Raw genomic sequence first — 25,982 nt, forward strand, 5'->3', positions numbered from 1 at the left:
AAGCGCAGCGCCGGCCGGGCCCGCCCCTTTCCCGCCTGACATCTGAGAGAATCGTCGCAAGTTTTGGTTTCTCACCCTAGACCTGGGTAAGTGGTTAAAGGAGTTTCCCCGCCGCTGGTACTAAAGGAGCCGAGCTGAATTTTGACTGCACTTCTGCCCCGTATTCCGTCTTCCAGGGGAATCGGTGAATATGGAGTTGGTGGCTAAAGTCGTTCCCTTCCAGGGGCTGCAAGTCACCAAGGCAGTTTTACTTGCTGGTCCTGGGGGCTCAGCTTTACTTTCCAGCAGGGTCATTGTTTCCGCCCCACTGCTGGGCGCCCGTTGATACTCCCCCCGCCTGCTCTCCGCTTGACTTCCCCGCACCCCTGCCTGGGCTGTGATTTCCTGCGGCCGCTGTGGCCCCCAGTCCACCGCCAGCTGGAGGAGCCCATTTCTCCTTTCGAGTTCCTATTGCTTTTCTGTCAAGCCTTTGCTCTTGCTTTGCTTTCAGAGTTGCCGTCTTACTTTTGGAGAGAAATGTGTAGATTTTTTTCACCACCACCCTCGTGGCCCTCAACGAGGAGGATCTTCAGAAGAATTAAAATTACATAATACTCTGTTAACATCGTTAAATATTAAACCAGTTCTTAGAGAAGACTTATCTCAGAGACCAAGGAAGGTGTGTTAATGATTGAACCACTTCAAGGCTAAAGTTTGCACTGTTTGTCCTCAGCAAGTGGAAATGGTTGCGTGATTCCCACCGAAACCGCTGGAAGCGCCATGCCTGTCTGGTCAGCAGAAATAAATTCCCCTGAGCTCTGCTCCCCCAGCTCTGCCAGTTGCAGAAGTCTTTTCATCAGAATACCTGGAGGGGTTTCGAATAATTACCTATTCAGCTCCTCCTCCACCCCTTCCTATCTGAAGTAGGGCCTGAGATCCAGGTCAGTGAAGTTAGCTGACGAGGTCACCTAGCCAGCCAGGAGAGTTTTGTCTACTTTTATTTTTAATTTTTTTCTAGGTTAAGACTAATAAATAATATACTTACCCAAGTAATTCTTAATCAACAGAGGCACATTTTGTAATGATTGATTTTTCTTTCCAAGTTTTTTTTTTTTTGCTAGATATTCTGATTTAAGTGTTATTTAAGAATTTCTTTTGCTTTTCTCATAATGTGCTTTTGCTTCAGCTTTGTGAACTGATCTGTTCATTCTGTGTTAAAATGGATTTCCAACAATTTCCGCTCCCTTTAATTTTCATTTAAGCATAGCTTCGAAGAGACCACTGAGAACAAATTTTAAATTCTGTTTTTCCTCCATTTGCAAAGTATGCTTGGCAACCTTCCATAGATGAAAAGTAAAACCAAACGTTAAACCAAGGTGCTGTAGATTCTTTATATTTGATAAATAGAAAAACCCATTTCAAGTTGAGCTTAATTAAAAACACACACACAGTGTGACAAGCGTGCTGCTGACTGCACGTGATTTATTCTGAAGAGTAGAGCTTAGAGCAGCCAGGCTGTTCTGAAGCACTCACCATGTGCTGTTGCAGTTAGTCTTCACAGGGATCCTCTGCTAGGGAGTGTTGGCCCCATTTTACAGATAAGGTAATTGTCAGTTTTCCTAATGGAATCACATCCTGTGTATCACTAGTAGATCCCTTAATTTATGGGCATTTGAAAATTTTCAGGGAGTTTCCATGATGGCTCGGTGGTAACAAACCCAACTAGTATCCATGAGGATGCGGGTTTGATCCCTGGCCTCGCTCAGTGGGTTAAGGATCCATCATTGCTGTGAGCTGTGGTGTAGGTCACAAATGTGGCTTGGATCCTGCCTACACTGCTGTGGCTTTGCTGTAGGCCGCCAGCTACAGCTCTGATTTGACCCCTAGCTTGGGTACTTCCATATGCTACAGGTGCTGCCCTAAAAAAGCTCAGTCCATCTCATTATCATTATTACAAATTATGTATCTAAGAAATTAAAGGTCCTCAATGCCAGTATTTCAAAAGGTGAGATAAAAAGGATTGTACAGTAAAGGAAAAAAATATCTAACAACATTTAAGATGTGGGACTTGGGTTCCTACTCTGCTTCAGTGTGTCCCTGGTAAGTCTTTTTAACCCCTTGAATATTTTCTCTTACATACAATGGATAGAGATTTTATTTCCACTTCTGCATATGATTAAATAGTGGTTTTATTTTCATTTTTTTTCTTTTGCCATGCCTATGGCATACAGAAGTTCCCAGGCCAGGGATTGAACCTGTGCCACAGCAGCAAACAGAGCCACAGCAGTGACAGTGCTGGATTATTAACCCCCTGAGCCACAAGGGAACTCCTAAATGGTGGTTTCGATGACCGTTTCTTCTCTACCTGTTGTGAAAATATTTATATCATGGATGTGAAAGATATACTTTTTAGAAGAAATCAGGTATTGCAAAAGTTTAAGAATTATTATTAGTGTGTTGTGTTATTTTTATTATTTTTTTTAACATAGCACCTATATCATGAGGCAGATGATGACCTTGTGTTCAGTGAATAACAACCAGTTGAGAAGGTTTAAAGACAATGAGTGCAAATTAGAGCGTGATTAGTCATAGTGGTAGAGGCTCAGTGGGAAATAAGAGCACCAGAAGCAAAGTAGAGGTCTGGGCTGTGAAGGTGATGCCCAGTTTCCTTACAGACTCCGTGGGATAAAGGTGTAGTCCTGGGCAAGGTGGTGGGGAGGGGACACTTCTAAATCCAGGATTAAGGATGAATCTGCTTTGTTATTTTTTCCCAACTTTGCAAATTAAAATTGGATGGAGAAAATATATGTGCTACCTATTTTTGACAGATTCTATTTCAAGGTAATTTTGCTTTTATTATTGCTTCAATCTTTGAGGATAATAGTGATGTCTGTTGGTGAAGGCATAGATGTGAGAGCTTGAAAGAAATAAATAGGTGGGAGGTTGGTAGGTAGCGAAAGTGCATAGAGTTTCTCTTACACAGTGTGTGTGCCTAGAGGCCAGTGTAGATTAGGGCAGAGTGAGGCAGGGCTGGGGATTGTTCTTGCCCTCTGTGCTCTCTGCCTTGGCACAGTGCCTAACTCACCCAACATGTTAAAAAAAATACATGTTCAATGAATAACAACCAATGCTTGGTATTAGTGTTTTGTGTAAATGATTCTCTGGACTGTGAACTCTTGGAGGCTAAGGACTTGATTTTACAAGAAGAGTCCTAGAAATATTGTTCAGTTAAATCAGCAGTGACGGAGTTTCCATTGTGGCTCAACCGTAATGAACCTAACTAGTATCCGTGAAGCTGCAGGTTCAATCCCTGGCCTCCCTCAGTGGGTTAAGGTCCGGCATTGCCATGAGCTGTGATGTAGATCACAGACGTGGCTTGGATCCTGAGTTGCTGTGGCTGTGGTATAGGCCAGCAGCTGTAACTCTGATTAGACCTGTAGCCTGGGAACTTCCATATGCCATGGGTGTGGCCCTAAAAAAGCAATAAATAAATAAATAAATAAATGATGATGATGATGATGATGATAGAATTATACAGCCAAGAATGTTTTAATGAGTAAGACATCAGAAAGGAGAAAATAGACAGGAAAGGGACAGTGATATCTCTGTATAGGAGTAAACATTTGCCAGGTTCTGTGCTTGATACTTGCCATGTCACTAGCACAGTAACCCAGAGTAGGAACTCAGTTTTCAGATAAAGAGGCTCAAAACAGGTGACTGCCTTGCCCAAGGCCACGTGACTGGTAGTGATAGATCTGGGATTCCTATGGAGAGCTGTCAGATTCCAAAGCCACAACACCATGCTGAAGACCAAAAGGAAAAAAACAAAACAAAACCCTGTGTTCTTATTTTCAGAATGGAGAAGTCTGATTTGGACAACCTTTCCTGTTTCTGTTTTATTTTCTTTATTATTATGTTTTCACTTTCTTCTTCAGCTTGCGTGAAGACCCTCCTAGAAGTGTAGTAGTGAAACTGCTGAGTGGGTAAGGCTGAGCTGCCTCTTCCTAGTCCTGGTTTTCTGTGCAGGACTGCCCCCGCCACTACTGCTTAGTTACCCGCACAGAGCAGGGGACTTCCTGCCTCCTTCTGCCCCCCTTTTTCTTATAAGAGGGCTGCCCTTCAGAATATATCATTGCTAAGCAACCATTTAGCAATGAAGAGTTTACTTTTTCCTCTGTGCTAGGTACAATATTAAACCATTATAAATAAAGAGTTTTAAAATGACACTTTTGGGTAATCATATCAAGAACTTTCCATCAGTCACACCATTGAAGTGCTTTGATTCCCTCCACACGTTTTATAATTAGCATGGGCTCTGTTCTGAGGAGTCCCATGTCAAGCTTCAGTACGGTAAATTCAGTAAATTAATACTGAATTCTTTCATCTCAGGTCCTAGTTTCTGCAATTCTTTTTGATGTTTCAACTGCTTGTGGTTGGTGAATATGATTATTCCAGAACTAACAAAGATGTTCCTGGTGATGGCAGAGTCTAACAGTATTTGATGTGGTTAATCTTAAGAAATTGTCATAGCACACAAATAAAACTTTGGAGATCAGTCAAACCCTTTTTTTTTTTTTTTTGCATCTCTATAGGTACAAGATTTCCACAGTTAGCCAATTCTACAATTTATATAAATGTTCTTTACCTTTTCTAAGAGTTTAACTGTGTTTTCATTTTAATATTAACAGCGGGAAGAGAGAAAGGTTAACTAAATTACCTTGTGATTTACAAGAGATTGCATACAAAGCAGTGTTTTGAGTTTTTGTTCATGTTTTTATTTTTTTCTTTTCAGGGCTGCTCTTGCGGCATATAGAAGTTCCTGGGCTGGGGGCCGAATTGAACCTGTGTATCTGCAGCTGCCAACCCAGGCTGCATCTTGTGGCAACACCGGATCTTAACCCGCTGAGTGTGGCAGGGATCTAACCCACATCCTCAGGGACACTACATTGGGTCCTTAATCCAGTGAACCACAACGGAAACTCCTCTTTTTAGTTTTTATTGTTTTTCCTCCACTGTCGAAATGAATGAACTTCTTATAGCTCAATGTTTCAACATTGATAAGTCTCAAGAACCTAATGGTGAGAGGACAAAGCAAATTGCAGAATTCAGTGCAATATGATCTGATCTAAATAAAGTTTGAAAACATGCAAAAATAGTCACATTGTTTACCACTGCATATATATATGGCAGTGGTATTTTATCATGCCTGAGAAGGATGTGTTACTGAGTTTATTGCAGAAGTCACTTAAGACCTTGGGACAGAAATGGATTTTGGGATGTGTACAGGAGGCCAGGGGTATAGTTAGATCTATAATGTTTTAGGTTTTTACAGTGTTACGATTTGTTAAACCTCAGTGGCAGGTAAGTGTTTATTCTTTATATTTTCCTTGTATTTGAGATATATTACATAATCTAACCAAAAAAGTTCTGTTTATCTAATGTAAAGGAAACTTAAATTAGGTCCTAAAATTTCCAAGATATTGCAGCCCAAGCTTACACAGAAGGAAACCTAAGATATTGTATCATGTTACATTTGGCCAGATGTTTTTGTTTGTATGTCTGTGTTCCCCTGTTGAAGGCTTGAATCCCTACAGGAAGTAATATGAAGTATTTTGTTTGTAGCTGAAGGATTTGTAAGATGAAAGGTTCTTAAACATGAAATGAGATCACTGGTAAGCTCATGATTTAAATTGTTGTTTGAAAAATTGTTTGATCTTCCCCCTGCAGGAGAAAAAACACAGTGATAGCCTAGAAACAGTATGACAATACATTCATTTTGTTTTTTTCTTAGTGTCTAGAGCACCATGGCAACTGCACAGAGGCTGATGAGAGCTATTAGAGTTTTTAAATTTGGTGGGCCAGAAGTGATGAAACTCCAGTCAGATGTTGCCATACCAATTCCAAAGGACAATCAGGTAGAAATCATTACTTAAACACAGGCAATAGTTAACACTGAGTATGTGTCTCTAGCACATCAAGTTTATAATGTTCAAAAGGAGCAGACTCACAATGATTTATAAAGACACTGAGCTAGGACAGAGTTTATGCTGCTTACATCTATAAGCCCTGACAAAGATAACATAATTCTAATTAGTGAAGTAAATGTATGAAAATAAATAACATCTAAGAAAATTTTTGAAGTTTAGAATCATCTCTGCCATGCAATAATCACATTTTTCTGAATGGAGTCATAAGTAGTTTTGAACAAGTTATTCTATTACACACTTTCATGATCTTTATTTTGTGCCCAGTAGGCAAACAGTTTTCTTCCACATACATGCTTTTCACATATAAGATAATTTAAATGTGTAGTGTAATCATTTCTGGTGACTTTATCAATAGACTTTTTCAATAAAAATTGTATTTTTGTATTACTTTACCTTTCATGGCTCCCAAGTCTAGCAAGCCTTGTGAGAGTATTTACAGTTTAGCCATAATTTGGTAAAAAATAGTCTTATCATTCCTTCTCAGTAGACTGCTGTGCCTACATTCAGCATTTTTTGAGGCCATGCCTGTGGCATATGAAAGTTCCTGGGCCAGGAACTGAATCCAAATCATAGCTGTGACTTACACTGCAGCTGCAGCAACGACAGATCCTTTAACCCACTGTGCTGGGCTGGGGATTGAACCTGCATCTCCATAGCAACCCAAGCTGCTATAGCCAGACTTCTTAACCCACTGTGCCTTAGCAGGAACTCCCCAACATCAGGCTTTATCTGGCTTCCCCCAAAGGTCCTTTCATTCCTTCTGTCTTTGTACATATTATTCCTTTAACTTGAAATACCCCTTTTCTTCCACTCTGAAAGAAATTCTATGATTTCAGGCCTAGCTCAAATACCACTTCCTTTGTAAGGCCTTTCCTTACTCTTGTAGCAGAAGCAATCAATCTGTATTAATTAAGGTAAAATTAGCTTTTTAATAGATGTAGCATCAAAATCTCAATGGTTCAACAATAGAAAGTGATTTCTCATTCACTAAATTCCAGAATTCTACAAGGTTGGTGGATAGTTTGCCAGCAGTGATTTAGGGACCCAGACTTCCATCATGTGGCTCTGTCACCTTCACCACCTTTCCTCTGAGGTCGCGGTGAACCCTCTGCATTGCCTGGGACAGTCTCTGTGGGCCAGGCCTGAAAGTAACTCTCCTTATTTTGTCCACATTCCATCTGGCTTCTCATAACTGTGAAGGAGCCAGAAAAGAATATATTACCTACCCAGGGGGAGAAAGAAAGAAAAAAGTTTCGTGAGCACGTAGAGGTCTCTGCAACACATCCTCTCAGATATTTCCACCACTCTTTTCCCCAAAGGTTTTCAATATAGCACATAAAACATTCTGTCTTATTTTTCATTTATCTGTTGGTTTGTACAACTAGACTGTTAGCTCATGGAAAGTAGGGTTTTCCTTTCCATTTTTTAAGCTCCCATCATCACTCTAGTCGTAGCAGAATGGTCACTAAATGCTCCGTGTGAACTAAAGTGCCCTGTCGTTGCAGGTTCTAATCAAAGTCCAAGCATGTGGTGTCAACCCAGTGGACACGTATATTCGCTCTGGTACTCACAATATGAAACCACTTCTACCCTATACTCCTGGTTTAGATGTGGCTGGAATAGTAGAAGCTGTTGGAGAGCATGTATCTTCTTTCAAGGTATTACATTTTTAGTTATTTCTATTTCGGTTTAGTATATACATTTTTTTTTAAACATTTTAACTTTACAATGTATCTGTACTTAAGTCTCTGAAAGAGCCCATTACACAATTTCTGCCACTTGGGGGACTCCTCTAGTCAAAAAAGAAAGTATCTTTTATGTAGAGACCTTGCTTGTTTGCATTGTTGGGAATAAGCACTGGGTAATTTCTGTATCTCTACATCCCCGCTGAATTGAACCAGGATCCTTTGATTTAACAGAAAAACAGAAGGAAAGAAAATAAACAAGGAAATTATACTATTTCTTAGCTCTTGATAATACGCAGCCAACACAGTTTTTTTTATTCCGTCTCTGAATGCAACTTCACAGAATAAAGGGCAGACTGATTCTTTTGAATAACAAGTGAAAGATGAAAAAAATACAAGGTCAACTGTACATTTTAGAGCTGTGACATAGACCGAGGTGACTGAGTCAGGGAAAATGTTATGATCTGGGCTTTTGTTACTTATGTGCCAGAAGACATAAAAACATAGATAGTATATTCCTGTTCCAGCATCTTCCCCCACCATTCCTTGACCTGTTCAACTATGGCAGCACATTTACCAAAATCAAACTGAGACAGTAAAGATTAACGTGGCCCCAGCCTAGGAAGCCAGACATATTCCCACAGCTTTCCTGCCCTCTGCCTGTGGCAGGCTGGCTTCTGCACTCACTGCTCCACTGAAAAGATGCTTGCTAATGTCACTAACGGCCTGTAGATCTCTGGAGTTAATGGGTCTCTTGTGACTTCTCTATGACATTTGATATTCTCAGCCACTTACTTTTTTCAAAAAAAAAAACCTTTGTTTCATCTTCCGTGACATGGTTTTCTCCCTTTGTCTTTACCCCTTTTCTCTGGGGAGCCTCCCTCAAGCTGCTTTTTCTCTGGAGGTGCCTCACATCCTGGTGTTGCCAGTTCCCTGTACCTTCCAGGACTCTGCTTTGTGTATTGTCTGCCTTCTTCACTCCTGTGGTTTCCATTAGCACATGTGCTATCTTGAGCTTCGACTCTTCTATGAAGCTCTGGACCTGTGCTTTCAATACGGGAGCCACCAGCCACAGGTGGCTATTTAAATTCAAATTCAATTAACATTAAAAAGTGCAGTTTCTCTTTCATACGGGATGGACCTATGTGGCTGGTGGCTGCCCTATTGTAAAGTGCAGATGTGGAACAGTTATATCATCACAGGCAGTTGTGTTCTGGGCAAGGGACCCACGTGCTCAGCCTCCAGGAACCTCTTGTTGCATTTAAAACAGCTTATTTTTTTTCTCACATCAGACCCTCTGCTCTCTCATATGACTGTCTTGGGGGCTGAGGCTTATGGCTTCACTCTCCCTCACTCAGCTCTCCTTACAAGACTAGATTTGTTTCCTTTCCTCTCTCTCTCCCTCCCCATGACCTGCGGTGCATAGTCTCTTACCTGGAATTTTTTTGCTTTCTTTCTCTCTTTTTTGTGTGTTTGTTTGTTTGTTTGTTTTTGCTTTTTAGGGCTGCACCTCTGGCATATGGAAGTTCCCGAGCTAGGTGTTGAATCAGAACTACAGCCTATCCCACAGCCACAGCAATGCCAGATATGAGGTGTGTCTGTGGCCTACACCACAGCTCACAACAACACCAGATCCTGGAGTTCCCGTCGTGGCGCAGTGGTTAACGAAAACGACTAGGAACCATGAGGTTGCGGGTTCGGTCCCTGCCCTTGCTCAGTGGGTTAACAATCCGGCGTTGCCGTGAGCTGTGGTGTAGGTTGCAGACGCGGCTCGGATCCTGTGTTGCTGTGGCTCTGGTGTAGGCCAGCTGCTACAGCTCTGATTAGACCCCTAGCCTGGGAACCTCCATATGCCGGGGGAGCAGCCCAAGAAATAGCAAAAAGACCAAAAAAATAAAATAAAATAAAAATAAATAAACAACAACACCAGATCCTTAACCCACTGAATGAGGCCAAGGATGGAACCCACACCCTCATGCATACTAGTCAGGTTCATTACCGCTGAGCCATGAGAGGAACTCCTGGATTTCCATAAAAGACACTTCACTTACCACCCTCTCTCCTTTCCCTTGAACCTATCCTTGCTCTATAAGGAATACTTTTCTAAAATGTAATTCTGACTGTTTTACAACTCTATTCTAATCCATGCATTAATTCCTTTTACATTTCAGGCTATCGTTGAAACTGCGTAGGTGATAAAAGAAGACTGTTCTGTGTGTTCTCTCCCATATTTCCATTCTTATCTCCACGCTGTCTCACCTAGTACCTTATTCTTTAGTAATAACTGTTCTTCACTGCATACCACATGTTGTTTTATCTCTGTGTCTTTGTTCCTATTGGCTCTTTCTGTTTGGCAGAACTCAACTGAAACTTATAAACATGTGTCCAAGGGGATAAAACCTCCAGCTTTCATTTCTTTTCATTTTGTCTCCTAAAAACATGACATCCACACACTAGACTACTCATTTGTTGGAAATGAAGGCTGGTGATTTCTTGACACTTACTCCTGCCACTGGCCCTTTGCTTATTTTGTTTTCTTCATCCATGGACTCTTCCCAGTGCTCATTTTCAGAATCTTGTCCTACCCTTCCAAGCCCACTCCAGATACTAGCTTCTTAGTGAAGCTATTCTTCATTCCTTCAACTCAGACATAATTCCTTTCTTTTGCTTGTACCCATCTTTGGTGGTTTGTCTTGTTTGCCTTGCTTTGTAATTATTTCTGTCATTTTCTTCCCTATTCCTGGAGCTTGAGATTAGGGAGAAGGTCTGGCTGTTAATATCCTTTACAGTACTGCCTTTCATAGTGGATTCTTCGAACAAGTTTGAATTTTATTGCAATCAATGCAACATGTTTTTAAACTTAAAAACAAGATTTTTTAGTCATGTTTGACCATTTGCAGGCAACATTATCTTTGACTCTTAGATGCCTTTTGAGTCTTTTTTTGTCCCTACTCCACTACATAGTGACTAATCATAGGACAAATTTAAGTATATTGAGAGTTATTGCCTAAATGTTTTGCGTATTCCAAGGAATACTTAGTTTTTGTTTTGTTTGTTTGTTTGTTTTCCCCAAGAAAGAAGAGATAAGGGAGGTGAGTGTGCTGGGCAGTCTAATTTCCCTCATGTGCATGTCACAGAGGGAAGGCCTGTGGTGTCTGAAAGTATCACTCACCCTTGGTTATGCATCTGCTTTTCAGTAGCAAGGACCCAGTAGATGTTTATGGAGAGTTTGTAGTGTTTTTGGTGCTGTGACGGATCCAGATCCCTTCCTGGTTCATCTTTGCTGTCAGGATCTAGGCAGAGTTGCCTGCTTTTTGGTATATGCTTGAAAAATGAGGGACATACAGGAAGAAAACTATGGAGAGGATTTAGATCAGACATTTTGTGTGTGGAAGAAATCTTACATTTTATTTTTTTCTTCTCCCTAGTCTTTTGGATCCTCCCCCCCCCCCCCCGAAAAAAATTGGTGTATATTAACTGCCATTTACTAACTACCTGATCTGAGCAAATTATTGAACTTTTTTGTGCCTCAATTTCCTCATCTGTGTAGCGGAATTAACTAAAGCGAGATAATAAAAGTGCTTTCCTCATAGGCTGTTGTGAACATCAAATTAGATAATACTCACTAGACACTTCCTGCAGTGCCCCAGTAAGCTCCCAGTAAAGTTTAGTTATCCTCAGCATTAGACCACACTACATGTTCTCTTTATTCTTGTTTTTCCTATTTCCCTTGATTTTCCTTCTTACTAGTTCCATTAATAAAATATTTAAAAATGATCAGCATCTTGAAATTCTTTTTATGAGACCTTAGGGAGTAGAAGACAATATATAAATACTCACTTATTTCTTGTTATAAAGTTGCATCGTCAAGGACTGAACTCATTTTGACAGCGTTTTTAATCGCTAAAGCATTTATTAAATTATTTCTTTCTCTAGAAAGGTGACAGAGTTTTCACAGTCAGGACGCTCTCCGGGGGCTACGCGGAGTATGCTTTAGCAGCCGACGACACTGTTTACATGCTGCCAGAAAAACTGGACTTTAAACAAGGAGCTGCCATTGGGATCCCATATTTTACTGCTTGTCTTGCTCTGCTCCACAGGTAACAACACACTCTGTCAGTTTTTCAACCAGCATCAGAGGAGGGCAGTATTAATTGGAAGAGGATAATATATAATTTACTATCCTTCCTACCACCCGTTCATCTATCTGTCAGTCATTCTGGGTTACCATTTAGTTACCATTAAGCATCATGGAGCAGAAACTGGATGATTGGGAGATTGTCTTAATCCCTGAGGATACAAAGAGTGTCTTTGTCTTTGTCTTCAAGATGCTCACAGTCTAGTAAGGGAGGTAGACAAGAGTCATAATGCTGATTAATAATGTGGAGGACTAGTAGTAGAGATGTACCCAGGGATTTATGGGCAATGTAAGACTTGCATTAATTTAAAGCCATCATTCAAAAATCTGGTTCTCCAGCCCCGGAAACTAACTACTGCAACTTAAAAGCCAAGTATAGGGCTCTACCTGAGACCCACCGGTCAACTTCTATGGCCGGTCAAATTCCATGTTTTAATCAAATTCCCTAGGTACTTGAAAAATATCAGAGGGAATTATCCTGGGGAAGGGTAGTTGGAAGTGGAGAGGACATTCTAGACAGTGGGAATAGCTGGTGGCGGGGGGAAACATCATGGTATCTGGGTTGAGCTCTAGCAACTTGGTTTTGTTGGATAGACAATTTCAAGGCAAATGTGAAAGATAAGGTTGGAACATAGTAAACTCTCAATAAATGTTAGCTGTCATTATCAAATGACTTCAGATTGTAAAAAGCTAGATTATAGAGCTCACACATTTTTCCGTAAGGGATTGGGGTCGTGAAGAATGGATGTGATGACAAGAATGGAGAAAGAGGCAGAATTCTAAGGGCCAGCGCATGGGTCATGGTAGGAGAGGTGAAGAGGAGAGGACAGCTATTTAGGGAGTAAAATCAGAAATATTTCATGAGTGTTTGCATGTAGAGAATAAAAGAGAGAAAGAGCTTGAGAAAACTTAGAGCTTTATAACTTAGGTAATGTTTAACTTGACAAAGGGAAGGAAGGAAAAGTTTCAAAGGGAAACTGAGTTCAGTTTTGGACGTGAAACTCGACACACATGGTTGCGGGGAAGTCCAGCAGCCTGTCAGATGAAAGAGTCTGAAGCTCGAAGGCTGGAGATAGAAATTTGGGGCTGTCAGCATGTGGTGAGGGTTGACGAAAGGGAAGGCATTGAAATCCCTCAGGGAGTGAGAAGAACAATGGAGTAAGAATAGAACCTTAGTGAACAGTGACATTTAAGAGTGTGGTCAGCACAAGGGGACAGAGTTGTCAGAGAAGCAAAGGGAGTGTATCCCAAGGCCAGCAGAGGCTAGAGGTCATCGTGTCTGTGAAACTTGTGTTAAGCTCGCCTGTGTTGAAGCTAGGAAGACCCAGGTTATATACTCTCTAGCTGCCATGGTCACATTACCTTCCTGTCACAGCTGTAGTTTGCTGATTTGAAAAATACAGATAATAATAGCACAGCACATCCCTCATGGGGAGTGGTGAGAATTAAATGAGGTAACGCACGTAAAGCTCTTAGTGTGAGCATAGCACAGAGTAAGTGTGTAGTCAGGGTGGGTAGTGCGAGGGGTAGCAGTTGCTACTGAGGAGGGAAGCTAGCTGTCAAGTGCAGCAGTGAGGTCTGTTTGGAAAAAAATAACAGCTGGGCTTGTAAATTAGGAGGTCATTGGTGGCTTTTGTCAGATCACTTTCAGTAGAGTTGTGGACTGAAGGTTGATTGAGTAGGTTGAAGAAAGAAAAGGAAATTGATTCTTGAATGGAGACAACTCTTTAGAAATGGGAGGTGCTGGAGTTCCTCTCGTGGCTCAGTGGTAACAAACCTGACTAGTATTCATGAGGATGTGGGTTCAATCCCTGACCCTACTCAGAGAGCTAAGGATCCTTCACCACCATGAACTGTGGTGTAGGTTGCAGATGCAGCTCGAATGTGGTGTTGCTGTGGCTGTGGCCAACGCTCTGATTCACCGGGGTCCCCTCCATATGCCACAGGTACAGCCCTGTAAAACAATAAATGAGTAAATAAATAAATAAATAAATAAATAAGGGAGTTGACAGGCAGTGTGGGGGGGCACTTGAGACTGTGGGAACTAAAGAGTTTTTTTTAAGTGTGAACAGGACTTAAACGTGTTTATAGCAGAGAAAGGATCTAGCAGAGAGGGAGAGATGAAGGGTTTGGAAAAGGGGGAGGTGGCAGATGGAGCAAGATCCTGCATAAGGCAAGAAAGAAAGGACTTAAGACAAAAGTAGAGACACTGGCTTCAGATATCGAAAGGAGAGCTTGTTTGTTATACCTGGAAGAGGTAAAGATGGTGTGATTATGGGAAGGTGTGGGCAGGGAGGTGGGTGTGGAGGGGACTCACATGTGACTGCCTCACTTTTCATAATTAAATAGGAGGCAAAGTGATCTTTTGAGAATCAAAACTGTAGTGGCAACAAAATGCATGATTGTGCATTGTAATATTAACCCAGGGCTGAAATATTAGTGGCAGAATGGAATAGTGCAAGGAAATGAGAGCACTGAAGAGAAAGGGGGGAGAAGGTGGGGCAGGGTACACGGGGGTCTTGACTGACTACGGGAGGAAGTGAGGCCAGGAGCAGCAGGAGGGCAGAACTAGAGCCCTGGAGAGATGGCGATCTCTGCAACGTGGAGGAACGCATTTCAAGAGAATATGAGTTTACAGAATCAGGAAGGAGATTATTGTCATAATATTGATTATTGGGGTCTCAGGTGGATGGCTTAGGTGTGTTTATTGGGTGTGGCCCTGAGAGAGAATGGTGAAAGTGGAGGAGAATTCAGGGATTGTGATGGGAGGTTACTTCCCCCATGAGTGTTGAAATCTCCCAGATGAGGGTGGAAGAGGAAACCTGTGTGCCAGGCCCCAGTCCTCAGTAACTAGGCTACTGCAACAGCAGGGAAGGCCTGGCCACACTCTCGAGGCCTGCCATGGGCCCCAGAGGCAGAGGATTGTCAGTCAGGGTTCTCTAGGAAAACAGAACCAACGGAATGTGGATATCGGTGGATTGATTTGCGGAGGCCCAGTGAGTTTAAAGAATCTGATGGTGTAGACCAGCAGGCTGGAGACCTGAGAAGAGTTGCAATTCAAATCTCAAGGCAGCATGCTGGCGAAATCCCTTCCTGCTCTGAAAGAAGTACTTCTTTGTTCTCGTAAGGCCTTCCACTGATTAGGCGAGGCCCATCCACATTATGGAAGATAATCTGCTTTACTCAAAGTCTACTGTTATCCAAGAAGTACCTTCATGGAGCTCCTGCTGTGGTACAATGGATTAATAGTCTGCCTGTGGTGGCTTGGGTCTCTGGAGGTACATACAGGTTTGATCCCCAGCCTGGCACAATGGGTTAAAGGATCTGGCATTGCCATGGCTGCAGCTTAGATTGACATCCAGAATGTTCGGCCCAGCCAAGATGACACATGAAATTAACCATCATGGTGACTCTACATAAGGATAGAAGGATTGTAGCCATGGGATCCAGGGAGGGTTAGCCTGCTTTCTTTCCACCCACTGCAGGTCCAGGGATTTAGGAGAATGTGCTTAGTGGTTGAGGAATCATTTATAAGATTTTTAAAAATTTTGTTTTATAGCTGCACCTGCAGCCTTTGGAAGTTCCCAGTCAAGGGGTTCAAATGGAGCTGCGGCTGCCGACCTACACCACAGCTACAGCAAGCCAGATCCTTAACCTACTGAGCAAGGCCAAGCCAAGACCCATGTCCTCACGGATACCACGTTGGGCTCTTAATCTGCTGAGCCACAACAGGAACTCCTGTCTATAAGATTTTTTAAGAAATCATTGGGAAGTATTTCATACTCCGTAGTATAGCATTAATAATCCTAGTCCCTTACATTTGTATTTTACTTTTGAAAATGTCAAAGTGGTGGGTAGTAGCTATCTCAGTTTATCGTCCGAAACCCTCAGTTTAGCTCACTGCCCTCAACCCCCATCTCCAGGCAGGTGTGTGGGAGAAACTACATTTATTGACTCACTGTTGCCATCTGTCTGCCGTTGGCACAGGGCCTTGAGCAGAACTCCCAGATACTGTGTTCTCACCCTGAGATTGAACATAGTGTCTGTTCAGGGCAGCCACCCCCATTGTCCTAGTGAGTAGAGATCCTCCCTTAGAGTCAGATCTGGGTCACAGTCCTTGCTGGCTTGTGACGCCAGCACTGTTCATCTGGAATGATAAAGCATCCCCTCTGTCCTGCTGCACCTTCCTTGTTTTCAGTGCAGTAGAAAAGTAGTGGTAAGAAGTGAAAAGAATCTTATTTCACCAGAGGGTCTAGACATTTTAGAGAGTGACAGGGGAACCCATGTGACAGGCTTTATTGTATTTCTTACTGTCTTACCATCACTGACTCAGCATTGCTTTCAGAGCCGAGAGCTTATAGGCTGCGTAGCCAGATGTTCAAAGGCTTGGGGAAGGAGGAGGGTAGTGGCTCTCTTTGCTTGGGTATTCCTCTGGACCATGGAATAAAGACTGAGCTGTAATAACCCTGCTTTGAGACCCCACTCAAAGAATGAATGAAAGACCCCACTCCTCTCAGATAAGCAATTTCACTTAACCTGCAAGGCCTCTTAGAACATGATCTCAGCATCCAGCACGGTGCCTGGCACAGAATAGCCTCTCAATAAACATTTCTTGAGTAAATAAATGAAGGTTGTCCTTTATCTGAAGAACCATTGTTTGACATCTTAGAGCCTGGAGAAGATCTTGGGTTGTGTATCAGTGAGTTTCCTCTTTGGTTAAGTGTTAGTTGAACTGAAGGTAGGATTTCTTTATGCATTATCACAAACATTGGGCTTAATTAGCTCCAAAGTAAGGCAATGAACCTATGCTTTCTTTTTCAGTGCCTGTGCGAAAGCTGGAGAAATTGTTCTGATTCATGGGGCTAGTGGAGGGGTAAGTAATTCTTTTAAGTTTATTTTTTAAAGAGCTTACAAGACAAAGAGTGAGTGTGTGTGTGTGTGTGTGTGTGTGTGTGTGTGTGTGTATGACTGGGTCACTGCTTTATAGCAGACATTGGCACAACATTGTAAATGAACTATTATTTAAAAAAAAAAAAGCTTTGTAAATTTCACATTTTCTTTAGGTTGTTTTTAAAAGCCAAATTTAGAGTCAAGAGTGCTTTTTTTCTTTTGAAACCTCTTTAAAATTCTTGTCTTCTGAAGGTGACTCCCTGTCATTAGTTTAGCATTTCTTGGTTAATAAATTCAACAGATTACCCCATCAAAAATGTTATGCATTAGGTTTTCCACCTGTGTTGGGTATAGACCAAGATAAACTGGCTTTGTTTTTCTCTTCAAGTAGCAAATGTTATAAGAATATTTATTTAGAATTTTAAACAGTTCCTTAAGGTTTATAAAAATTCCCTATTCCCTTAGATAAGGAAACTAAGGCTCATTAAAGCTTTACCTCTGTTGCCCCAGACAGCACTGCAAAGCCACACTGTGAGCGCTTCCTCCTTTCTAGCTCCCTGCCCCTGCTCGCCTGCTGCGCTTTGATGACATTCATGGAGTGCACAGTGTCCTTAACACCACAACCCACGGCTTAAAACTCTGATGTGGGGGGGCTCAGAATTTATAACCTCAGCCCTTCAGTGAAATCACCCAACGCAGGGCTGTCAGAAACCTCTTCAAGAAACTGGCTGTCAATCTGCCTCTGAGGAGCTTAGAGGAAAAGTTAGAGCTCTGAGGTTGGAATTTAACAGGAAATCCACATGACCTCTATCCTGCATGTAGAGGCTTTAGAAATTTTGGAAACCAGACTTCGCCTTTTTAAAATACAGGGCCTGGGGCAGGATGGCTCACCTTGAGGAAGCTGGCAAAGCCATTCAGAGCACGGTGTATTCTAGAGAGTAGGTGGGAAGTAGTAACCTATTAATGGCACATTGTTCTGGGACTAATGAGAGGCATCCTGAAGATGTGAATTTGCCTGTAATGGTGGCCAGATAACACAAGCAGAGAATTCAGACCTCTGTGTGTTTGTTACTTTACACGGATGAATCAAAGGTTTCACACCCAGCTTCCTATGTACCTCCAAAAGATCAGTTGCTGCAGGATTGTATGGATCAGACTATTTATTAAAAAACACCAAGATTATCTTTCTGGAGCTAGAGAAAATATGACAGATATACCTTGTCAAAAACTCGCATTGTTTAGCTTCACCAGAGAGGCTATTCAAATTGGTGTTAAATTCAGTTTAATCCTGAATAACTAAAGGATCTGTCAAACATGCATTTATTTAAATTGCTTTGGTTTTCAGAGAGCTAACCTTGTGCTCTGTATCAAAGGGAGGAGATTTCAGTAGGAAGGGGAGAGAAGAGTTTAAAGAAAATCTCTTTTTTATTCCCTTTACCCTCTTATAAAGAGCCCGGTCGCTTCATCATGGTTTTTTTTTAAAAGGCAAATCCACCGTGTTCTCTGTGCTGGCTGAGTTTGTTAAATCCAGGGCTGGCTGGGATAGGCTGGCGACCTGGTGTGTGAAGCTCTTCTGATCCTCCCTGCCCTATCAGAGGGAAACAGTACCAGGTTTTTGTCTCGCCTCTGTTTGTACTTTCTGTCCTCATTTAAATCAAATTCCTTTGGGATTATGGTGTGTATTTAAAATGGTGTCGAATTTTCGAACACAGCTATCATCCAGGTATGTTGGTGGTGGGAAGTGCCCCATTTCAATGTCAGCAAAATAAATAGAAGAAAAATAGTTGACCCATAATGGTTACATCATCTGTTGAAGGAATATTGTTAGTAGAATTATTGACAAGAATAGAAAAAATAGCACCTTTAAAATAGCTCTTGAGTGCCCCTTTCAAATACTTACAGCATAAGGAGAAATATTTACATTAACCCTTAGGTTAAAATGTGGTTTTAGTAGAGGCCCTTTTTAAAAAATTATTATTGAAAATTAAAGTAGCAAAAATCAGTTGTGCTAACCCCATAGTGCCATATTATTTCACAGAATTGAATGTCTCTCACACTCAGTAGACAGTGAGTTCTGAGTGTTTGTTTTAGTTAAACAAACCCTCACCGTAACTCAACTGGCTGGGTTCAGGCTCATCACTCCCTTATGCCACACAAAGGTCTATTTCAGGCCTGCGAGCCTGTGATTCTATTACAATTTTAATTAGTTTCTATCATCATTTTTTCATTTAAATTCTTTTCTATTATGCCCAATCCATGGTGATTTTATCTTTCTTTAAATCAGTGGTTATGAATAAGGGGAGATTTTGTATCATCTCTCCTCCCCCTCAGGGACATATGGCAGGGTCTGGGGACACAGCTGGATAAAGGAGTCTGGCATCCAGTGGACAGAAACTACCCATGCTGCTAAACATCCTTCAAAGCACAGGATAAGCCCCCACAGCAAAGAATTACCCGCCCCAATAGTGCCAAGTTTGAGAAAGCTTGCTCTAAATGGATGTGGCACTTCTCTGTGCCATTCATTTGGCATGTGATCGAAGATGTATTTCCTAGTATTGCAGTTTAATTGCTTTTATCTAGATTCCTGCAATAATTTTATTTCTCCTTTATACTAAGCACATTTATCTAGTGATTTCATCCAATCCTCTGGCTTTAAATACTTCTATAAACTGATGAATCTCAAATTTATGTTTCCAATTGTGAGTTCTTTTAAGCCCAAACCCATATTCGGCTGATGACTGATCATCTTTAGTTAGGTGAGCACTGTACAGAGTTGGTGCCTTCTAACCCTCCTCATCCCAGTCAGTCTACCCCGTTAATGTGGCCAGAGGCCTGGGAGACATCCTTGATTTCTCTCTTTTGCTCACCTCCGCCTTCAATCTATGAGGAAGCCCTGGTCTTCCTATTCCCATTCCCCCCACCTTTTTTGGTGTTCTTTTAAAAGCCAAGTTTAATTTAGATCCTATCCCTCTCCTGCTTCAACTCTCTAGTAGTTCTGCATTGCTCTTAAATATAATCCAAAGCCTTTACATCCAAGGCTCTGTGTGCCTTGGCTTCTCTGTGCCCCTCCAGCCTCATCTACTCTCTCCTACATGCCCACCCTCAAGCCACATTGACCCTGTCTCTGACCCTTGAACTCCTCAAGCCACAACCATTCTGATACTCCAGGAGGCTGTGCAGACCTTCCCATGGTGGGCCTTTGTTCATCCAGGTCTCATCTCTTCAAAGTGGCCTTTCCTGATGACTTAACTTGCCCTTTTCCATGTCTCTTTATAACCCAATAGGCTGTTTTTTCAAGTTCTTTTCATTTTCTGAATCTACCTTATTCACTTATTTGTCTGGGTGCTTATTATCTCCCCCACCCCTTCCTTAGAATGTAAGTTTCTTGCATGAAGAACCATGTCCAGCATATAGTAAACAATAAATTTCATTATAGTAATGAATAAATTAACTTACCCATTTGTGTACCTCTCTCCCACTAAAGTGGTAGAGGCCTTACATTTGTTATGTAGTACTTTATATGTACAAATAAAGTATGTGGTCAGTGAGCGTGTTTTGATCATCTTTAAACTCCATTCTCTTCTGCACAAAGCAGATGGTCAGTGAACGTTTTGTGCAGTCTATAAACTCAAGCTCTACAGTCTGCTGTGGTCCACCTCCTATTTCTATACATATAAGCTTCAGTTTGCTCATCTGTGGACCAGGGACAATAACAGTATCTACCTCATGGGCTTATTGTGAGGATGAGATGAAGCAATGTGTAAAACGCATTTAGTGTAACACCTGGCATAATATTACAAGTACTCAAGTTAGCTGTTGTTGTTCTTATGTCATTGTTTAGACTCTTAAATTTCTTAACGATAGGCTCATTATACATATTTCACATTTGCAAAGATGTGAAGAATCTAAAACTATTGGTCTGTATTTTGTTTTTCAGGTTGGAATAGCAGCGTGCCAAATTGCTAGAGCTTATGGCTTAAAGGTTTTGGGCACAGCTGGTACTGAGGAAGGACAAAACATTGTTTTGCAAAATGGAGCCCATGAAGTGTTTAATCACAGAGAAGTTAATTATATTGATAAAATTAAGGTAAAATTGTTCTATAATTTTATGAATGTATGTTTTTATTTCATGGGAGACTTACATGTTCTTTTTTAAGTTCTTTCTTCAACTACTCTCCTAAAATTGTTTCTTTTTTTTTTTTTTGCCTATGTGTGTTTTAAAGTTTTAATTAATTTAAAAATCGGAGATGTCTAATTTTCAAAACTTCATTATCATTTTGTCAGGTTTATTTTTACCAAATAAAATAAGCCTTTCTAGAGGCTTATAGCTATAAACATTGATATTCTCTGATGCAAATCACATTTTAAGTAAAGCCACAGCATCATATTTACAGCTGTGAAGGGTTTTATATATATATATATTTATATGTGTATTGTGAATATTGTGAAATGATCACCACAATAAGTCTGTTACCATACATATTTTTCCTGTGATGAGAACTTTTAAGATCTATTCTCTTCGATGGATATAATACAGTGTTATTAACTACATTCTTTGTGCCATAACTTATATCCCCGTGACTTCCTTATTTTATGATTGGAGGTTTGCACCTTTTGACCACCTTTAACTCATTTCACCCATCCCCCACCCCCCTACTCCACCTCTGGCAACAAAAAGCTTTTCTTAATATAATTGACATAGGTGTCAATTTTCCATAGAAGGTACTGTTATCCACAGATTACACACTGGGTCTGACTAGCCTAGGGCTTGAATATTATTTGTTTGCTGGATGCTTTGGAGGAGGACCACTACCTCATCCAAAGCGATGAGATAGAATTTATTGTTGCATAGAGTCCATTTCTACAGCAGAATTCAAGTGGATTCTGGAAGTTCTCCGTTTGTACTGTAGTAGCACTTAACTAAACACTGATTACTTTGTCAATCTTCAAACTACTTGCTCATGTTGAGAAAGAATTAGGATCTTCCAATTACTCATTACTGTGTAAACAGGGTCTTTACAAACTGAGAAAAAATGAGAGTGAGAGTTTGTTTATTACCCCTAAATCATCTTGCCAAGAAAGTAAAGGCACCCCTTTGTTATATGTCAAGGGAAGCTTCAATTGAGTATATACTCCGAATACCATTATCTAAGAGTCTAAGAGTATTTACATAGAAGATAAATGGCCAGTTATTTTAAGAATGTGTTTTTGTTTTGCAGTCTCATTTGAAGAAGTGAGGCCTTGTAACTTCCATCTCTTCTACTGCTTCCTTGTGGTTGAGTCTCATTCTCCGAAAACATTCTCTTGACCTTTTCTCTCCCTCTCACCTCTCTCCCCTTTACCACCGCACTTCTTGAGAAAGTAGGGGTGTACTTACTGTTCTTCCTCCCTTACTTCCCATTGCACTTTGCTTCCACCTCAGTTACTTGGACTGCTTGTGCAGGGCACTGATAAGCCTCTGATTACCTACCAGCTAGCTGCTCTTGTCTCTGTCCTCATCCTGTTTGAACTTTCAGGAGCAGTTCCTGCCTACACCTTCTGGAAGGTGGTTCTCTTCTCACTTCTCTGACTTTAAGTCTCCTTCCCCTTCATGGTACTTACATGTGGATACTCCTTCGCTTTTTCCCCTTGGTCTCCTCTCTTTGATGCTACACAGATCTATCTTGTACACATTCTTTTTTTTTTTTTTTTTTTTTGGCTTTGTAGGGCCACACTCGCAGCATATGGGCATATGGAGGTTCCCAGGCTAGGAGTCAAATCAGATTTACAGCTGCTGGCCTACACCAAAGCTCATGGAAGTACCGGATCCTCAACCCACTGAGCAAGTCCAGGGATCGAACCTGCAACCTCATGGTTCCTAGTCAGATTCATTTCTGCCATGCCACAATGGACTCCTTTTTTCTTTTTTTTTCCTCTTTCTCATACATATTCTTATACCAGTGACTTCCAACACCATCTTTGGCCTGATTCCCTTACGACATCAGTCTGCTTGACCTTATCACTCATCTGGGCCCCCAGGACAATAATGCACATTTCATTCCTTATTCCCATCGTTTAATTACCATTCTCCCTCCCACCCATCAAGTTGGTCCCTCATCTGTTGGTTTCCTCTCTGACATGCCTTTGAAATATGTCTCTGTTTCTCTTTTCCAGCCACCAAGGTAACGTAGTTTAGCCTCATCTTCTCCAGCTTTGACTCCTGAGCACCTTCTCTCCTGTTTCCAGTGTTATATGATTCTCTATCTTTAAAAAAAGGAAGAAATAAGTCTTCAGAAATAAGAGAGCTCCAGGAGAATAGGAATTTTCATCTTTCTTGTTCCTTGCTGTACTTCAGTGCCTAAAACAGTGCCCGGCACAAGAAAATTAAGGAACACCTGCCCCATAAAAGTCCAAATGTTTTAACATGGCATTCAGTGCATTTTCAATCTGAACCAAGTTGCAGTCTTCTGTCTTCTACCTGTTTCTCCCCCTCCCCCATCACCTTCCCAGAAGCTGGGCTGCATTCCAATTCCAACTTGTCCTCCAATTCCAATTCCAGCTTGTCTTCCCTGCTGGGCTGCCTTCCAATTCCAACTTGAACTCCTAGTTCCTACATCTTTGCTTTTCTGTTTCTTCTGTCCAGACTGACTGCCTCGTGTCTGGCTGCCTTTTGCCCCGCTCTTTCTTCTGTTTCACTTAAAGAACTCCTACTCATCATCCATCAGGGGCCATTTCATCATCTCTGTGCAGTTACTTTTGACCTTTACAGGTGATCAGAATTGTAACTTTTCCCTTTTCCCTTTATATCCTATAGCTTATTTCTAATTCAGTACTTAGCCCAGCACATCACATGATTGTAGTGTTTCCCTTCTTCCTACTTCGTTTGGAGCTCTTTAGGTCCACCCTGACATTCCTAGGACCTCGAACAATGCCTGACACAGGTATTCATTTTTTTTGTTGTTAAGATAAATGAATACAAAGTAAACATGTATAGCTTATTTTAGATGTTTGAAACCAACATCTGAGAGCCTAAAAGAAGTGTCAATCTGATTGTAAACCACTTAGAACAAAATTAAATGCACACACACAAACAATCCTGTCACACCAGTCAATGATTTTTTTCTTATGTTTTTTTGCTTTTTAATAAAAAAATGGGAACCTTGTTGTTGCTGTTTTGGGTTTTTGGCTTGTTTTTTTCTCTATTAAAATACATTTTGAATATAGAAAATTTTCAGCTAAGGAAAAAGTGTTTTATAGACAAGTTGAGTCTTAAGCACCTGAAAATTATAGGCAATTTTATTTCATTATTTTATTTAATATAAATCTTTATCATTTGGATGTTTTAGCTGATGCCTTGGAATTATATCATCATTATTATCTTAAAATTTGCATTATTAGTCTTTAAAATTTAACATGTCATTTGAAACATTTCTGCAATACATGGGGATGTGATAACAGTTTTTTTTTTTCCTAATCTACTCTGCATTCTTTTATGTTATATAGAAATCTGTTGGTGAAAAAGGAATTGATGTGATTATTGAAATGTTAGCTAATGTAAATCTTAGCAATGATTTGAATCTTTTGTCACATGGAGGACGAGTAATAGTAAGTCTTTTTTTAAAAACCATTTTGAAGTTTTACCATAATTTAACACTATTTTGCAGTAATCTTTAATGATAAACATTTTCTTTTTCATACTAGATTGTTGGCTCCAGAGGTCCTATTGAAATAAACCCTCGGGACACTATGACAAAGGGATCTAGCATAAAAGGAGTTGCTCTCTATTCATCAACCAAGGTGGGAAAAGAAGTGACTCTGATTTTGGTAACTTAAACACTGATGCAATTTTCCTTGTCAGGCAGACTGAAAGTTTAGGTCAGTGTTAAACTTAGTTATTAAGTGGGTTAAGGATTAATCCCTGGAAGATAACTAGGGTGATAATATCATTTATTTTCCAAGCTAGAGCACTCATGAAAGAGAACAGAGATCCCATTAGTAATTACTAATTACTTTAGGACAACAGGTGCCTTGTAAACTGAGGCTGCTGCAGACAAATTGCACTGATAGTTAACCTGCAGAGAACTACTTTCTTTATAGTTCTGGACAAGTTGACAAAAGCCATGCATTTTTCTTGGATTCTGAAAATTTTTAATGCTTCTGAAAATTAAGTCTTATGTTCCTCTATTAAAAAACAAACAAACAAACAAACAAACCCTTTTTTCTTTGCCTTAGGAGGAATTTCAGCAGTTGGCAGCAGCCCTTCAAGCTGGAATGGAAGTTGGTTGGTTGAGACCTGTGATAGGTCCTGTGTATCCACTGGAGAAGGCGGCCCAGGCTCATGAAGACATCATTCACAGCCGTGGGGCTACTGGGAAAATGATCCTTCTCTTAAAATGATTACTCCTTCCTTAGATTTCCTATGTAATTAGATGCTTTAATTAGCATCCTTTCGTTTCAGTGATCTTGTTATATTTGAAAACAAAGTTTTATCCTTAGAGATCACAGGCATTGGAGTATGGTTTACTTTGTGGCTGGCTGTATTCTTTATGCCTACCACCTCATCAAGGAGTCATCCTAATAGGAACTAGAATGTTGGTAGTCTCTTGGCATTGGTGCGCATTACAGAAATTCCTAACTGATGCTTGATCATTAATTCCCTACTTTTGACGAAGACATGCTAATTCAAAATAACACTACTTGATTTCCAAGCCTACTTCTCCTTATAAAGCTTCTTTAGTCTGATTAGTCCAGAACTATATTGGACTCTGAAAGTTTTCTGGACTGAAGTAGACCCCTTTTCACCAAAACTGATCTCATCTAGATCTATACATCTCTCAGAGGGCAAGATAACATCCAAAGAAATTTATTCGTTTTCCAGTATTTCCCCAAATATTAGAATATTCAGTACGTTAATGATTGATTACCAGCAGTCCATATATTCTGTGAGGACAGCAGCTTTATCTTTGGTATAATATAGTAGGCACATAGTTTACAAATAGGTACTTTTTGATGGATTCAACTTCAAAGTGGATTTAGAATTTTCAGTTTGTATGATGAAGAGTGTATATTTTTATTAAATTAATAAATGAATTAACACATTAAGAATGATCTGCTTTTGTTATTATAATGTGGTAACTGCAATAAATTCCATAGGAAATTTAAAACTGTTTTTCTAGTTTGTCTTATGTATAGTACTTGCCTTGCATCACTTCACATAGCACCAAATAGTTATTCCTAACAGCATTCTGTGTTGGAAGTTTTTCTATCAAAGGAATAAAGTGATGGTTATGTAGAAATTTTGCCATCAATATCATGTCCTAGGAA

The 25,982-nt window shown here is 40.6% G+C and overlaps 1 protein-coding gene across 1 annotated transcript; it reads left to right on the top strand.

The window, feature by feature from the left end:
- The first annotated feature begins 11 nt into the window (after positions 1–11).
- On the top strand, positions 12–25,760 carry CRYZ (crystallin zeta). Its single transcript, XM_047788631.1, has 9 exons — positions 12–86; positions 5,771–5,894; positions 7,472–7,624; positions 11,588–11,751; positions 16,611–16,662; positions 20,617–20,766; positions 24,162–24,263; positions 24,360–24,455; positions 24,891–25,760. The coding sequence occupies exons 2-9, from the start codon at positions 5,784–5,786 to the stop codon at positions 25,053–25,055; spliced, it is 993 nt and encodes a 330-aa protein (XP_047644587.1). The 5' UTR covers positions 12–86; positions 5,771–5,783; the 3' UTR covers positions 25,056–25,760.
- Positions 25,761–25,982: the final 222 nt, after the last annotated feature.

Source organism: Phacochoerus africanus, chromosome 8 (assembly GCF_016906955.1).
Source record: "Phacochoerus africanus isolate WHEZ1 chromosome 8, ROS_Pafr_v1, whole genome shotgun sequence".
Lineage (NCBI taxonomy): Eukaryota > Metazoa > Chordata > Mammalia > Artiodactyla > Suidae > Phacochoerus > Phacochoerus africanus.

What these genes read in the sequence shown, in the direction of transcription:
- CRYZ (XM_047788631.1), top strand. Translation starts at nt 5,784, where the DNA reads ATGGCAACTGCACAGAGGCTGATGAGAGCTATTAGAGTTTTTAAATTT. An exon ending in CAATTCCAAAGGACAATCAG is followed by an intron (nt 5,895 to 7,471) that starts GTAGAAATCATT and finishes CTGTCGTTGCAG; the next exon opens with GTTCTAATCAAAGTCCAAGC. An exon ending in TTCATGGGGCTAGTGGAGGG is followed by an intron (nt 16,663 to 20,616) that starts GTAAGTAATTCT and finishes TTTGTTTTTCAG; the next exon opens with GTTGGAATAGCAGCGTGCCA.